We start from the raw sequence: 16,644 nt of genomic DNA, 5'->3' as shown, positions 1-16,644 counted from the left end.
TGTCAATATTTTCAGAAACCAAATAAAATCTAAACAAGTTTCAGAATTAACTGTATTTTTATAAATAATAAATAGAATTGAATTTTTTTGTTTGCGTGTATATATTCATGTTGGGGTGCTGTTGAAGACTGTCTTGAACAAACATCACCTGAAGTAGTGTTATTTTGTTGTAAATTCTATTTAAAAAATAGTGCCATGTACTAATAAGAGAGGTGGTTACACAATTCTCACCCCATCCCCAATCTGATTAAAATCTGATTTAATGAAAGCGGCTAGATGGTATTTACCTCCATTTCCATGTTTCATGTCGTTTGTTTTGTTCGAAGTGATCGCCACCTTCCCATGCGCGATAAACTGGAACAAAACAACCGATGCAAAACTTGGAAATAGAGGTCAATAAAAGCATCTAGCCGCTTTCCCTATATCAGATTTTAGTCAGGTTGCTCTATCCCCAACATATCTAAGATAGTCCCTACATATAGGCTAAACTATTGATGGAGGGGGTTATACCATTCCCACCCCATTCCCAACATATCTATGTATATAAACTACATATACGCTAAACTATTAAGGGAGGGGGTTACATCATTCCCAGCTCTATCCCCAACATATCTATGGACAGTACATACATATAGACTAAACTATTAAGGGAGGGGGTTACATCATTCCCAGCTCCATCCACAACATATCTATGGACAATACATACATATAGACTAAACTATTAAGGGAGGGGGTTACAGCATTCCCACCCCATCCCCAACACATCTATGGATAGTACCTACATATAGGCTAAACTATTAAGGGAGGGGGTTACATCATTTCCAGCTCCATCCACAACATATCTATGGACAATACATACATATAGACTAAACTATTAAGGGAGGGGGGTACAGCATTCCCACCCCATCCCCAACACATCTATGGATAGTACCTACATATAGACTAAACTATTAAGGGAGGGGGTTACATCATTCCCAGCTCCATCCACAACATATCTATGGACAATACATACATATAGACTAAACTATTAAGGGAGGGGGTTACAGCATTCCCACCCCCATCCCCAACATATCTATGGATAGTACCTACATAAAGGCTAAACTATTGCAAGAAACTATTGATTATTCACTAATATCTTACTGTAGTTGTTGTTAGAGAACTATATACAAAACGTGGGAGATTCTAGACAAAATATTTAGAGACTTTATTATCTACAGGTTTTGCAAACTTTTTTTTTTATATCTGTGAATTTTCAAGTTGCAGTGAAAGTTTACATACTTTATGGTAAGCATCGTAACAGTTCAATAACTTTAATACAGTGAAACCTTAATTTTTTTTTTTTTAAATCTAAGTACCCCACCTATTCTATAACTGAATGTAATCAGAACCACACAATTTTTTTTACGCCTTATTGAACGAAGTAAAAACAAGATTTTCAATTTTGAAATAGTGAAGAGATCGTATGAAGTCATGAGGGTGAATTCTCTGGCATGATTGCCTACAGATGCAATCTTACGGGCAAACACAACATGTAATAATGTGAAGCTTTTATAGAACGTTGTAGCATAGATCTCAGGGTAGGAGTTTTTAAGACAAAGAATTGTTTTTGGTCAGTGTGCATCACTTAAATACCCCTCTTTGATCTTCTTTTTTCTTGTGTTTGTCCAGCCAATGTAAACTGCAGATCCAAGGGAAACACAAAACAACTCTTCCTACATTAATTGCTAGGGCCAATTGTGTAAAAATATTGTGAAGAAAATCTGCAAAATAACACTTCTAGAAATATCTCACCAAGTTTCAGTCTCATTGCCCAAGTACTTTGTGAGATAAGTTTTTGAAATAAACTTTTTTCTTATTTTTCAATTTTTTAAAAATCAAAATTGATTTGTGATATCACGAGCCTTTTCAGTTGCCGTACTCTGACCATACAGCACGCTTCACATCACAGAGCTCATAGAGCATCTATCAAATTGTTATCTTAGAGTATTACAGATTTTTTAATCTCCTAATGTTGGACAATGGTATTATGAATATACAGGAAGAAATCTGTCACTGTATTTATGAAAATAGTTGTGTTTTGGGACTGTATTCGTGAAAAATATTGGCTTTATACACTTTTTTTAACTTTAATTTTTTCAATTGTTTAATTTCTTTTATTTATTTTTTTACTTAAATTTTAAAAAATTTATACATTTGGTTTAAAATAAATATTGTCAGATGACTACATGCTGTTGTTTTTCTTAGAAACTTTATTACAATAGACATGTATATAAATATAAGTTTTAAAAAGTCATCACAGCACTTTGTAGCTGTCAGTAATTATAAAGTACAGTGCTATGTAACTGTAAATATAACCACAAGAAATCAAAACACCCTCACCACACCATAATTTGCACACAATCACAAAATTGGTAATAAATTTATAATTAAAGCAAAGTTATACATATGTGAAGCTGAGTGTATAATATGAAATAATAATCATGTCATAAAATATGCATTGTGATAAAGGTATACTACTATTAATTAAACAATAATGTACGCTTTCCAAGTCCATTATGGACTGGGAGGGCGTACATTATTGTTATTATTTTATAGTTTTGCCAATTCCAGTGAATTTGTACACAGTGAATAATATACACAGTGCTGAACATCGTCTGCCATGTTCGGCCCGGAAGCTGAATACTAATCATAGCGACACACATACGTACATGTACACACACACATATACACTTCAATGAACTGCTGTGAACACAAATTTGTTTCATTTTAATTTCAATCTTTTAAAAAAAATTCTTATGGTGTTTACCCCATAATTTCCCTGTTTTAAAATACCCACACCTTTATTGCCTTACAGACATAAACTTGTATTGTTATGCTCGTTCCAGATGCCCAATAACGGCGTACATTATCAGTAATAATGTACAGTGACGACGTCACAAAATTCACTGAAATTGGTAATGGTATAATATAATATTGTATATTGTATTAATAGTGAAAACCTTTAGGAGTTTCTTTTCTGTATGTCTATTGCTTTGAAAGATTAACTTGTTTCTTTGTACTCACTTGTATGGTTAAAGTGACACATGTTGAGTTTAGAAACCTTTAACTTGACAGAAAATATTGAAATAAAACCTCAACTTATCTATTCTAGTCTAACGTTAATGTCAATGCATGCCTTTGATGACATTACAATTGTCTTCTGGCCAGTGTGCCCTCCAATGATAGCAAAATTTGGTTGTTGTTGAGTCAAATGAGAAAAACTGGGATTTCTTGTGAGTCACCACATAGTAAGAAATACGGAAATACTAAATGTTGGTGCGTCACTAGAAATTGTGTGCGTCACTGGCATCTCAAATTGGCTTAGAGGGCATACTGGTTCTTACATAATTAGAACAGTTAATTGCATAGTTGGAATTTCCTTGACATTTTTGTATACATATAATAAATTATGTCATTGGATTATTTATAAGTTATATCTTAATACCAGGTTTGAGTTCAGTTAATTGTAAGTGGTGCCTGAACTGTGCTTCAGAAAGTAAAATACTGTGAGTAATTTTCAAACATACAGCAAAATTATGCCCTAAAATGTATAAAACTCAACTTGTGTCTCTTTAATACACAGCATTTCAAATAAAAATGATTGATTGACAATATTTTCTTTCTAGCATTCTGCAAATTACTTACTATTCTCGATTGTTTTCATGCTTTTTGTACAAACCGTTTTTGCATTTTTTTGTGCGCATCAAATTGTAGTTAGGTGGGCCTAGTATACAACTGAATACAAGCTAGGGAGTTTAGACTAGTGCTAATCTTGGAAGACATTGTCCGAGTTTATCATTTGACTCCTAAGAAATAGCTCTTTATGAGTTCCCATGTCTGTGTAAAACTGTATTTAGGTGGGCCTACTATACAAGTTGGGAAGTTATGATGAGTGCTAAGCTAGGCAGCCATTAGTATTTGACCCCCTAACTCATATCACATTTGTATTACTTATTTCTACAAAGCAAAAATGTGACAAGTGTCTATAAATTCTGGGGTCATTTACCTTTTAGGTGCATTATATTTCATCAAATTTCTTACACACAGTGTTGTACTCTTAAATTCAATATTCAGTGCAGTGTATTGACATTATCAGGTGATGTAGGTCATGCACAGCGCCCTCTACATGGCTCAAGTTTGGCAGTAGTCCAGGGCACATAGACAACTAAACAACATTATATCTAGCCTACCAAATGTATAATGTGGTAGTCTGTTACATTTGTAAATCAATCACAATTAATAAAAAAACGTAGGTAAACAGTTCAACCAGCCAGTTGTGACGATGAGTTATGTTTAGGTTTGAACCCTGTATGTCAAGTTCACCAATAATAACACAGCCAAGTTATCAGAAGAAACCTGCATTGATTTTGACTGTTTTCATAGGAGTGCTTTGGTACATTGAAAAGTCCATATTCTACATAGCAAACTTCAAATATCACTGTGCACTGGAAAGATGTTCTCATGCTTTCATCATCACCAAAGCCGATATAAATCTCGTACATTCAGTGTGACTGTTGATTCAATCAACTTGTTACTGGTTATGTTGTGTATACAATAATTTGCGGCTGACAGTCACTTGTCAGTAGACACTCTGAAAAAATGTATGAAACATAAAAATGGGCACAGCTGTGAACACTAACTAATGATCTTTTACAATACATGTCTGTCCTTACAATGACTGCATCCGCTGTAATGACAGATTCATGTTTTTTTTCTGTCTCACAATACTTTATAGATTGACCTATATCACCTGTGACAAATTCAAAGAGCTCAAACTTTGCAGTAGTCCACAGATAATAGACTACTAAATCATGTACATGTATCTAGACTACCAATGTGTATATGGTAGTACATGTAGTAAATGGTCATCAATAGAAAACTGTAGATGAAGTAGTTCATTTAGTCTCGTCTTATACTTGTCAATATTTTCTACGATCACTATCCTTTCCATGTATAGCCAAACTGACAAATTTCACCAAAAATCAGGCTAAACTGCCAGCTGGGGAAATGGTGAACAGCGGATGTCAGTAGCAAGCCATCACAAACTGACAGGTGGATGTAATTGGTTACTTAATTCAGACAATTGCTCATTAATATTCAATTATTAAAGCTGTTTTGACATTTATATCAATGCTCCAATACCAATTAAACTATTGCTGTCTGAAGTAAGCACAGAATCTTGTGCTAGAGTAACCAGTTTGACTATACGGTGGAGAAGATCGCAGTGATCATAACGCATATGGGAAACTAGACAACAGTTCACTCCAAGGCTAAATCTGATAGCCAAGAGTTGAAGTTGAATTTATGCCCTCATCATTACTTTATACTTCATCTCACAGACAGAGTTGTTTTTGGCTGACATGGTAACCCTCATCATCACTTTATACTTCATCCCACAGACAGAGTTGTTTTTGGTTGACATGGTAACCCTCATCATCAGTTTATATTTCATCCCACAAACAGAGTTGTTTTTGGCTGACATGGTACTCAAACACTCTATGCTTACGACATGTCTTGATGCCACATCTATAGCTGACAACTTTACCAACAGAGTCTCTGCCTTTACAGTATTTCAGTCCACATGGATACCAGCCAATAGTGATCTCAAATCGACAGCTGCACGGCTTGTCAACTTTGGTCACGTCCCGACAACTAGGGCTCTGTACTGACGTCAATGGTTTGGTGGCGCTTATCAAATTGTTGTACGTAAAGTTACTTCCTGTTGGAAACATAAAACACAAAATTTCACAGTAAGTTGTGCAATGTACTATTGATAATTTTTCTATTGAGAATGACACAGTTAAAATTAAACTTTGATAAAATGATCTAGCAGTTTTGGTAGTGTGCAGGCACATCTCCATAAGTTGCAATAACCATTTACTGTAGCAAAAAATGCATCTTTTGTACAATTTCTACGCGAATGTCAATGTATCCTGTCTCCTTGGTAAGCAAATACGTGGGTAATTATCAACTAATTGCACTACAAATCACTCCTCTGATACAGACACCCAGCACTAATTTCGTGCAAGCAAGTGTATGAGGTGACACCCCCCTATCAAATGTATGAAGTGACTTCCTCTGTTAAGTGTAACAAGTGACACCCCCTGTCAAATTACATGTACATTCCCTGATAATATGTACCATGACAGCCCTGATAATAGTGCAAAGTGACACCCCCTGATAAGTGTATAAGGTGACTTCTAACACTGTGGAAAATGACTTCCCCTGATACCTGATACCAGTAAGTATAGCTCCAAGCAATGTCCAACAGATTTGGTAATGTACATACAAAGGAGACACAATGCATTACATAGGCTTTACTAGCAACTTACAGGCTACTTACAACATAATAATATGCATATCACAGAAAATAAACTTTTTTGGGGAAAAAACTACTTCTATACTTACAGCATGTATATATGTACATTTATATATGTATATATATTTACTAAATATAATTTGGTGAAAACTAAATGAACATATTTGCTGTCAGACATTTATTACAAATCATGAAAACTGAGTTAGAGATCTGTGGGCAGCATAAACTTTGTATCAATGAATGCAATGAAAGTTAAAATTATTTTAAAAACTATGATGCATGTTTTGTTCTGTAGCTATATCTAAGTTTTCATTGTCATATTATGCATATATAGATGTTTACAAGTATAGAAAGTAGAACAGCATAACAGGTTATCATCCTATGTGTGACGAGATAAGACACTGTGATTCACGTACTTACTTGGTATCACCTATGATTTGAAAAAAAATGTACATCAAGTCCTTCTACATGTACCATGACACATTACAATAAAATTTTGAATATCATCACTTTAGGACAATATAGTTACTTTAGATAGGTAAATTAGTAACGTCTTGATCAGTCTACTACAGTCCTTGATCACACAATGATTTAATTAGTCAGTATTATATTTTCATCATCACTTCACTTTGTGTTGTCTTTCCTTCGTTGTAAGCACCGAAACTACATCTTTTATTCACAGATTATTCAGAACTCAACAATTTCTCAATATCTGTAATAACATTTTACCTCACACTAGAGACTAGCGGGTCAAAATAGGGGAAAATAGTTACAGGGGAGTCCAAATCCAGGAAATAAAAGTATTTTCATAAATTTTGTGTTGTGGACAGTCATTTTATAATTTTTGACTGTAATTTTTATAGGAAGGAATTAAGCTTTAGGAGTTATGAATATTCAGTGTGTACCTAATGAATATTCAGTGTGTACCTAATGAATATTCAGTGTGCATCTAATGAATATTCAGTGTGCACCTAATGAATATTCAGTGTGCACCTAATGAATATTCAGTGTGCACCTAATGAATATTCTGTGTGTACCTAATGAATATTCAGTGTGCATCTAATAAATATTCTGTGTGTACCTAATGAATATTCAGTGTGCATCTAATGAATATTCAGTGTGCACCTAATGAATATTCAGTGTGCATCTAATGAATATTCAGTGTGCACCTAATGAATATTCAGTGTGCACCTAATGAATATTCAGTGTGCACCTAATGAATATTCTGTGTGTACCTAATGAATATTCAGTGTGCACCTAATGAATATTCTGTGTGCATCTAATGAATATTCAGTGTGCACCTAATGAATATTCAGTGTTCATCTAATGAATATTCAGTGCACATCTAATTAATAATCAGTGTGCATCTAATGAATATTCAGTGTGCATCTAATGAATATTCAGTGTGCATCTAATGAATATTCAGTGTGCATCTAATAAATATTCAGTGTGCACCTAATGAATATTCAGTGTGCACCTAATAAATATTCAGTGTGCACCTAATGAATATTTATTGTGTACCTAATGAATATTCAGTGTAAACATAATGAATATTCATGAATCATGTCTTCTAAGACCCATAATGCAATGTTGAAAGAACAATATTCTGAAGAAGTATAAATGTAGATTCAAGTTGATGTCTCTTGGCAACCGACTGAAAATTATGAAACGACTCTCCAGAACCTATATAAAGTTTACGAAAATACATATTTCCTGGAGTGGCATTTCCTTTCAACTTATTCTTACATGCACACCTAGAGTAATGCACATGTAGTCTATGAAGTTATGATGTGGACCAAGACGTACCTAGGTTGTAAAATTCTATTTCAGATACCGAGAATTCAATGTAAACAATTTAAGTGTCATATTTTATGTATCAAATGACTAGTTCTTGTCAAACATTTTAAAGTCTTGGTACGTATTGTGTCACAGTAAATAGATATGAACTTGACTTTCAAATTACAGTAACATGATTATATAGTGACAATAACAATTGAGCACACTTCCATACCCAGCTTTGTGCTGCACATTACACTTTTTTGTGGAGATATAGAAATCAAAAGTAAATAAATAAATAAAAATATAATAAACAACTTTGCAAAAAGTGATTGTGTAGGTGTTAGCATGGAGAGAGAAAGCTAAAAGACATACAGGTACGTGTAGTAACTGAACAGATCATTACATAGCAAACATTTAAATAAAATATCACAGCTTTTATATTCAACTTATATTGTATTGCAAAGATAACAAAAATGGTGACAAACTAACTCCATTCATAATATCTCTTGGTGAACAAATGAAAGTAGATTGTGAGGGTTCTTAATGATTTACCAGATTTCAAGATTGTATGGAATCACAGAGATTAAACATCAGACATTTACTCTCATACATTATAGGTTATATTGTGAGGACATAATGTTATAGTACTCGTATTTGACTCATGGTGACAAGGCCCCTCAAGTCACTCACAATTTCCTAAAATGAGCAAAAAAAATATCAAAGAATGATATCTAATAATCCAAACAAACTTTTGTAAATTTTCTATCATTCCCTTACAATACTGAAATCGGGTGTCAGGTATTTGAGTCGGCTGGTTAACCTGATACATTGCAGGTTACATTCACGATGACATAATGTTACAAGTTTTGCTTTTTTGAAATTAGCCTTTGAGATTGAATGGAGAAACTTTGTCAGTAGTACAAATTTTTTGAGTTGAATCGCTGGACAGCCGCTTGCCACTTTACACCACATACGTTTCATTAAGATTTATAATCTTTATTAACCATTGCAGGCACACTATTAGTCTAACAAAACTTTCTTTTTTTACACCAGCTGTGAAATGCATTCAATTTATAACACTTGAATTGCCACCACAAGTGAAGACATAGACACAGTTATTTGTTAATCAAGTTACAAGTTATGCCATGCATATTATACTAGCATACATGATACAATACAAACTTTGCAAGCATGGTACACCTTGTAACGGTATTAAAGTCACACTGTCAATACTTCCAGTTTTTTCTCTAAGATAAAGTAAAAATTTGTGTAGAGTCAAAATTCAAAACAAAGAGAATATATTGTTCATAGCTCCAAGAATCAATAGGACACTACAATATAGTTACTTTATAATATTATAATATTGTCAAGAATTCACCAGCTTGGTTGATGGTATATGTACATGTGGGCTTCACAAATACAACACCCATAAAAATGGGCTCGTGGTCTGTACTGATAAAGGTACATGTGTTCTCCCTAGACTCTCTGATCACTCACAAAGTCAGTCATTGTGGGTTAAGGATCTGGATAAGTTCACATGAGGTAACCCATTCAGTGTGGGTTAAGGATCATGGTGGATAAGTTCACATGAGGTAACCCATTCAGTGTGGGTTTAGGATCTTGTTTGGATAAGTTCACATGAGGTAACCCATTCAGTGTGGGTTTAGGATCTTGTTTGGATAAGTTCACATGAGGTAACCCATTCACTGTGGGTTAAGGATCATGGTGGATAAGTTCACATGAGGTAACCCATTCACTGTGGGTTAAGGATCATGGTGGATAAGTTCACATGAGGTAACCCATTCAGTGTGGGTTTAGGATCTTGTTTGGATAAGTTCACATGAGGTAACCCATTCACTGTGGGTTAAGGATCATGGTGGATAAGTTCACATGAGGTAACCCATACAGTGTGGGTTAAGGATCATGGTGGATAAGTTCACATGAGGTAACCCATACAGTGTGGGTTTAGGATTTTGTTTGGATAAGTTCACATGAGGTAACCCATTCACTGTGGGTTAAGGATCATGGTGGATAAGTTCACATGAGGTAACCCATACAGTGTGGGTTTAGGATTTTGTTTGGATAAGTTCATATGAGGTAACCCATTCACTGTGGCTTAAGGATTTTGTTTGGATAAGTTCACATGAGGTAACCCCTTCAAGAGATGGTTCTACAGCTAATCCACAATGTACATGCATGTCAGTCATTACTGCAGCAGAAGCTACTGACCAGATGGTACCACATCATTTTAAATTTTCGTTCACCTATCTGATTACAATATCTTGAGCACTTCCTACATGGATTCAATGTGATAGAGTTTTATTGTTGAACATTGTAAAAACTAAAAGCTCAATAACAGAGTTTAGACCATTATCATGCTAGCGGCTTTTGATTAAGAGTTATAATCTTTAAGACAGCTTACATGTATATACATGTAAGAAGGCCTGTAGTCTATACATGTAGTTAATATATACATTTGACAGGTAGTCATTCTCTGTGATCTCTTTCTAACTTAAGAGTCAAATGGACAAATTCTATCAAAATCTCAAGCTAAATCTCCTACTGGGAAAGTGATGAACAGCAAATGTCTGTAGTAATCCATCACTGACTGACTGACAGGTGATGGTAATTGGTTACTTGGTTTAGTTTTCTTGTAAGTGACGTGAGGACGCGATAACATCACCATGTTTATATCAATGCTTCAATGGACCAATCACATGCATTTTGTATACTATCACTGTTGGTGGTAAAAAAGGAATTCTGTGGAGAATCCGAGATAATCGTATCGTGTACAGGACTAGACTAGAATACGTTACTTCACTGTGTGTAATTTGTAAAGAGTAAACTTGGAAGTATGGACAATGTTAATTAATAATACCTCAAGTATCCATACACCACTGGTTACCTAGGTTACCATGAAGTGATTGACATACGAATATATCAACTGACAGCATTTGACATTCTCTATTCTCATTGATGACATCATACAAAATTTACATAATTTGACCTGACAGCTCACCAAATCATCTGGTATGTATACATTGTGATACAATGTATCTGTTTTAGGAGAGATTGTCTGGCTGGCTGCCAAGATGATATCGTATGCAAAAAATTATATTATAAATGCGAGCAGTAACAACAGTACAATGTAAGTGAATTACCCAGTAATAACGAGTGCTTTAGACTACCCAGTAGTCAAAGTAGTAGTAGTGAGCTATTCAACTACCCAATTAGTCTGTTTATAGATGAAGACGATCCTTGTAGTATCGACGTACCGTATCCTAAGTCTGTCCCAATATAGTATCTGATTCTTGTTATTTATATAAAGATTTTCATAGTAGAATATGAAGAGTATTTATATGAATAATGGAATTTGAATTCTATGAGGACAGACATATAGGAATGGTTGATATTACGTGGACCATCCATGTTCTTATAATCAGACTAATTTACTACACAGTAAGACGAGTTATACCTTGGGATGTTAAATAGTGTGGATAAAGATAAGATGCTCGGTATCCTGGACACAGTAGAGAGAAAGAAAGATGGAACAGAGGGAAGACAACATTGATTAGTACGTAGTCTGTAAGATACATCATGTCAGAGCGCCCTCAGGCATTGGTCGACCCATCTCACACACTGGTCAAAGCAACTTATGCATCGGCTGGCTGACCAATCTCACACATCAGCCAACTCATCTCACGCACTGGCCAAACCATCTTACGCATTGGCTGGCTGACCCATCTTACGCATCTACAGACCCATCTTACGCATCGACTGAAATATATTATGCATCTGCCAACCCATCTCACACATCGACTGACCCATCTCATACATTGGTCGACCCATCTCACGCCTAAGGGCTGAACTAACGATGTATCTTACTGTATAATTAGTATACTACTGCACTTTAAGTCAATCATTCAAAAATCAATAAAAAAAATATTTGCATGCTAATACTTTTAATTTGTGAAGTTGCACATTTTAGCATGCTACGCCATTTTGCTACATGAGGGCACCCTTTAAGAAGTGTTGTAGCCTTATCTAATTAATTATCATAGATGCCAGCAATATGTATCAAAGTTCTATGGTTACAACTGACTGTGAGGGCGTCCCTCACATGGCAAAATACTGTAAAACACTAAAAGTGCGCAAAACAACTGAAAATTCAATATATTGGCACTTCAACAAAATAGTGCCCTCTAGAGGTATTCAGTTACAAAAAAGTGACACCCAAAGTGTCCTCTTCAAAAACATGACGCATTTTGAAATTTGATTTGAAGGATTTCTCAAATCCTGCGGTATCAACACAGATTTTAAATTAATGATTCTTATTCCCTCACTTTGATGGCATACCACTAGAGGGCGTACTTCTTCTTGGAAGGGTCTCTTGTTGAATGTGAATGTACGATGATGGCAAGATCATAGTTATCATGCCAAAATTGATAGTGTATTGCAGTAAAATTACTCTGCAGTGTCAATAATATCCAACAATTTCTCAAAATTTCATAAACTTGGTATATATAAAATATTTTACTCATTTGACGAGTGTGTGATTTACGGTACTTAAAATAACAAACACATTTTAACACAATTACCAAAGGAGAATTAAAGAATGACATCATAACTATTATGAGCCAAGTTTATGAAATTTGATGAAAAATGTTGAAAACTGATACATATCAAAAGATATATATCATAAATCGAAATCCTCTTGTATTCAATTAATAATTTGTGTACAGACAAATCTTCCATTGGTAGAAAGATTTTAAACTCTTTGACTTGATGTTATTGTGTGGTGTGGTCTGGTGTAGTGTGGTGTGATGTGGTGGGGTATGATGTGTGTGGTGTGGTATGGTGTGGTGGGGTGTGGTGTGGTCTGGTGTGACGTGGCGGGGTGTGGTGTGGTGTGGTGTGACATGGCGGGGTATGGTGTGGTGTGATGTGGTGTGACGTGGCAGGGTGTGTTGTGGGTGACTAATAGTAATTGTTAACATTATAAATTACATGTAAATTGAAGTGTAATACAATATAGCTAGAAAAGATTACATTTGAAAATAATTTGATTCAGTTTTGATAACCAGTCTGTGAAATCACAAATAGTACATGAACAAAAATTCCCTACTTTTGTTTCTATGGATACACAGGGTTTATATTTATGGTCTGAACAATGTAATTGTGACTGAGAATGGCGGTAAAGATGTTGATCACACATCAGGGCTTCAATTCATTATTAGTCCAGGACATATTGTATCTAGACTATCAAATTTAAAAGGTGGTTAGTCTGTTTGTAAATGTATTCAACAAGCATACACCATAAGGGGTAATCCTTTGTACAGTTTGATCGTAGTAACTGTTACTTTTCTTTACTTGAAGTTGTTATGATTGTCCTCTTTCTATTTCCTCATTTCTTTAGATTAGTTATTTAATTTCAAGGTGACAAATAAGCCTGATGGGCCGGTAGGAGTTTAGACATCAATTTAGTCTTTGTCTCACAACATATGAACCTTCTTATAATATGTATGTTCCACTAACTTTCAAATTAACTGTTTTGAAAACAGGGTTCTCCCTAGCCCTACATGAGTACTGGTCAGTAATCAATTCATATTCATGAGGTACTAAGGTAGTAATATCAATCTTTCAGTAGTGGATTGTGGGTTATGATAAAATGCATGGGCAATATAAATAATTGCAATTTTGCATTCGTTAAATTTCTAAGAGGCGTGGTTGCTGCTGACCAGTGCTGAATTACATGAGGAGAACCCTGTAAATGTATGAGGGTATTATACAAGATTGTAGCATAATGGACCACCAGTGCAACAGTTATATGTATCAAGCTAGGGAGTTAGAGTTAGGTTATAGTTAGGAAGTTAGACTCCCTAGCATACATCTGATTTGCATCATCCACATAGAATGGTGTCTGTTCTACATGTGTGTTTTGTGTGATGTAGTATTTTATACAATTATCTAGGGAGTCAAATTATGATATTACCTTTGGAGAGAGCTTTGACATCACTTTCTCTGATGTAGGTAGACTCCCTAGCTTCCATGCAGGAATTAAAGATGTGTTTACTGAATTTGTCGGCTTGTTTTAAGTCAATCTCTAGATCCATTAACAACAATTCTTGACCCTTGTCCTCCTCTGGGTTTCGAATCGTACCGGGGTTTTTCTAAAAATAAAGAAAATTATCAAAGTTTTTAAGTGGAAGAGTTTATATATGTACATGTATATCCTTACATAGGTTCATGGGGTTTAACAACATAAGCAAACCAAATTGTACATGTTCACACAGAAAATGTGGGATTTATACCCTTGATGTTTGATGTCTTGACAATGCAACTGCATCTTACATTTATATACCATTTGTTCTGTGGTGCTCAAAATACTTCAGTCAAAACTTTCAATGTCACCTTTACAGTTTACTTTTCCCCATTTTTCAGAAATGATGTTGTACATAATTATTTAATTAATTATATTGTAACATTTCTCAATATTTTTATCCCTTTAGCAAGAAAATACTTGGCACCCCATAGTCTCGGTTACCCAGACTCTCACTGCTGGGGGGCTCTGCCTACGAGATCTCCACAAATGAGAGTATGGGAAAATGAGATTTCAACTACACGCACAGGAAGTAGCTTCTGAAGCAGTGCATCATGGGGAGTACTCCATGTCTAACATTGCATGCAGGCTGGACAATCTGGGTACCTTCTCTACAGATTATCACTTCTCAGGGGACTGATATATATTAATTACAAGTAAGCCCATTTTTTATGCTTGGAAGAAATGTAATGTGTGGCTTCTGTCACAGGATAGTTGGAACGTGGTTTTCCAAGACTCTCATTTGGGGAGGTCTCATAGGCAGAGCCTCCAGTGACGAGAGTCGAGGTAACCAAGACTAGGGACCTCACAGTGTTTTGTCATTTCTCGCCTTCACCTCATAGTGACAAGGCCCTTTAGGTCACCCCTCTTTTCCTTGACTGCATCTCATCTTTATCCACACAGACTATGTGTGATGACACAACCATAATTTATAATAATTTTACATACATGACTTGGCAACAAAACAACTTACCTGTCTAAGTTTAGACATGGCATCTGATGAAATAAATTCAGATTTGGTAAATTTGGTAACAAAACACATAACTTGATACTGATCTTGACCTCGTTCTTCTTCTCCCAAGACAAGGGCCTTGAATAGCTGCACCTCCTGAAATCAAATCATGTCAGACATGGTTGTTATAATGGCTGAAATAAAGTTTTAAAATGTGCATCAGTCTTGAAGTAAAAAGGATAAAAGTACAAATCAGTGTTTATTTATTTTTTATTTATCCATTAACCATCCAACAGGCATTGCCCAATAACAGGAGGAAAGTTCAGTGTTAACGCAGGAGGAAACCGGAGTACCCGGGGAAAACCTGCGTTGTTCGGGAGAGTCAAACTGAACGACACTCTTCACACATGTAAGTGTTATACAGCATATTTTGTTGGTATCTCACTGACTAAATTAGCTCTGCATATATATGCTACGACTCTACGAGGTTTGACACATCTTCCCTTTCTGCTATGGGTCCTCCTATCTCTAACAACAATACTGCGAACAGATTTCAGTCGCACAGATTTTAGGAATAAAAACCACCCATACCTTTATTCATGACTAGTAATAGTATAAGTATACAACTTACAAGTCGTGTAAAATACTGAAACAAACTTTAAATCACTAAATTCGACCATGGAAGTATGTGGGTTATACTTCCATGATTCAACCCGATGACCAAATATACACGACTTCGTATTCAAGTGAGAGTTGCCCCGTGCCGGAATTATAAATTCACAGCTCACATAACAGTACTCTTGCTTGCAGATGGAGTATTAAAGTCGTTCCTTCCTTCTCGGACGAAACGCGTGGACCGTCTACAACAAGCAGGAAACACAAGAGTTGTGTGGGTCCACAGGGTCTATGCTATGTTTACCAATCACAACACTTATCATAAATACATTCAAATGGCATCTGATGGCCGACTATATAGAATCAACAATATTTATTTGTGACTGATTGCAAATCCATGAAAATCACTTACCGCTTTAAAATCTATAATCATTTGAATCAACGTTCCGTCTGACTTTTGGAATTTTAGTGTAATAGTGTCCTGGTTTGTGTCAGACTGTATACTTTGTTGGGTTAAATCGCCACCTTTGTTTTTAACGTTCACTACCAGTTGTGCTACACAGACTGACGATAGTATGAGTAACCATAGCGACGACAACAGTGTGTGCTTCATCTCCATCTTTATAACTTGGATCAAAGCAAAACGACCAACGTGTGACTTCTGTGAATCCGTCGACTTTCTCAACGGGTCTACGACGACTCCATTTTTCTTCTCATCTCATGCGTTGACTTCCTGTTGTGTGGGGGCGCTGTCTAAGATGACACCACTCTTTTCTTGACGCGCGTTGTCGAGTTTGCAGACATGAGAGTTGCCAGTAACGCATGTGACTGGTAAACAAC

At 35.5% G+C, this 16,644-nt stretch overlaps 1 protein-coding gene across 2 annotated transcripts; it reads right to left on the bottom strand.

Annotated features, from left to right (window-relative positions):
- Nucleotides 1-2,304: 2,304 nt before the first annotated feature.
- LOC144440216 (out at first protein-like) lies at nt 2,305-16,508 on the bottom strand. 2 transcript variants are annotated; one of them, XM_078129523.1, is made up of 5 exons: nt 16,217-16,508; nt 15,211-15,345; nt 14,130-14,307; nt 11,613-11,657; nt 2,305-5,758 (listed from the first exon to the last, which is right to left on the bottom strand). In XM_078129523.1, exons 1-5 carry the CDS (start codon nt 16,421-16,423, stop codon nt 5,481-5,483), a joined length of 843 nt encoding a protein of 280 aa, XP_077985649.1. In that variant the 5' UTR covers nt 16,424-16,508; the 3' UTR covers nt 2,305-5,480. The 2 variants fall into 2 exon arrangements, with proteins under 2 accessions (XP_077985649.1, XP_077985650.1); XM_078129524.1 differs by lacking the exon at nt 11,613-11,657.
- Nucleotides 16,509-16,644: the final 136 nt, after the last annotated feature.

The sequence above is a fragment of the Glandiceps talaboti genome, chromosome 9 (assembly GCF_964340395.1).
Source record: "Glandiceps talaboti chromosome 9, keGlaTala1.1, whole genome shotgun sequence".
Classification (NCBI taxonomy): Eukaryota; Metazoa; Hemichordata; class Enteropneusta; family Spengelidae; genus Glandiceps; species Glandiceps talaboti.
Note: the sequence above shows the minus strand (reverse complement) of the source record. Positions and strands in the feature narration are given on the sequence as shown.

Coding starts and splice junctions, on each gene's coding strand:
- LOC144440216 (XM_078129523.1), bottom strand. CDS start 16,423: ATGGAGATGAAGCACACACTGTTGTCGTCGCTATGGTTACTCATACTA. Junction 11,658..14,129: donor TGTCAAAGCTCTCTCCAAAG/GTAATATCATAA, acceptor TACTGTGTCCAG/GATACCGAGCATCTTATCTT. Junction 5,759..11,612: donor ACACTATTTAACATCCCAAG/GTATAACTCGTC, acceptor TGTTTCCAACAG/GAAGTAACTTTACGTACAAC.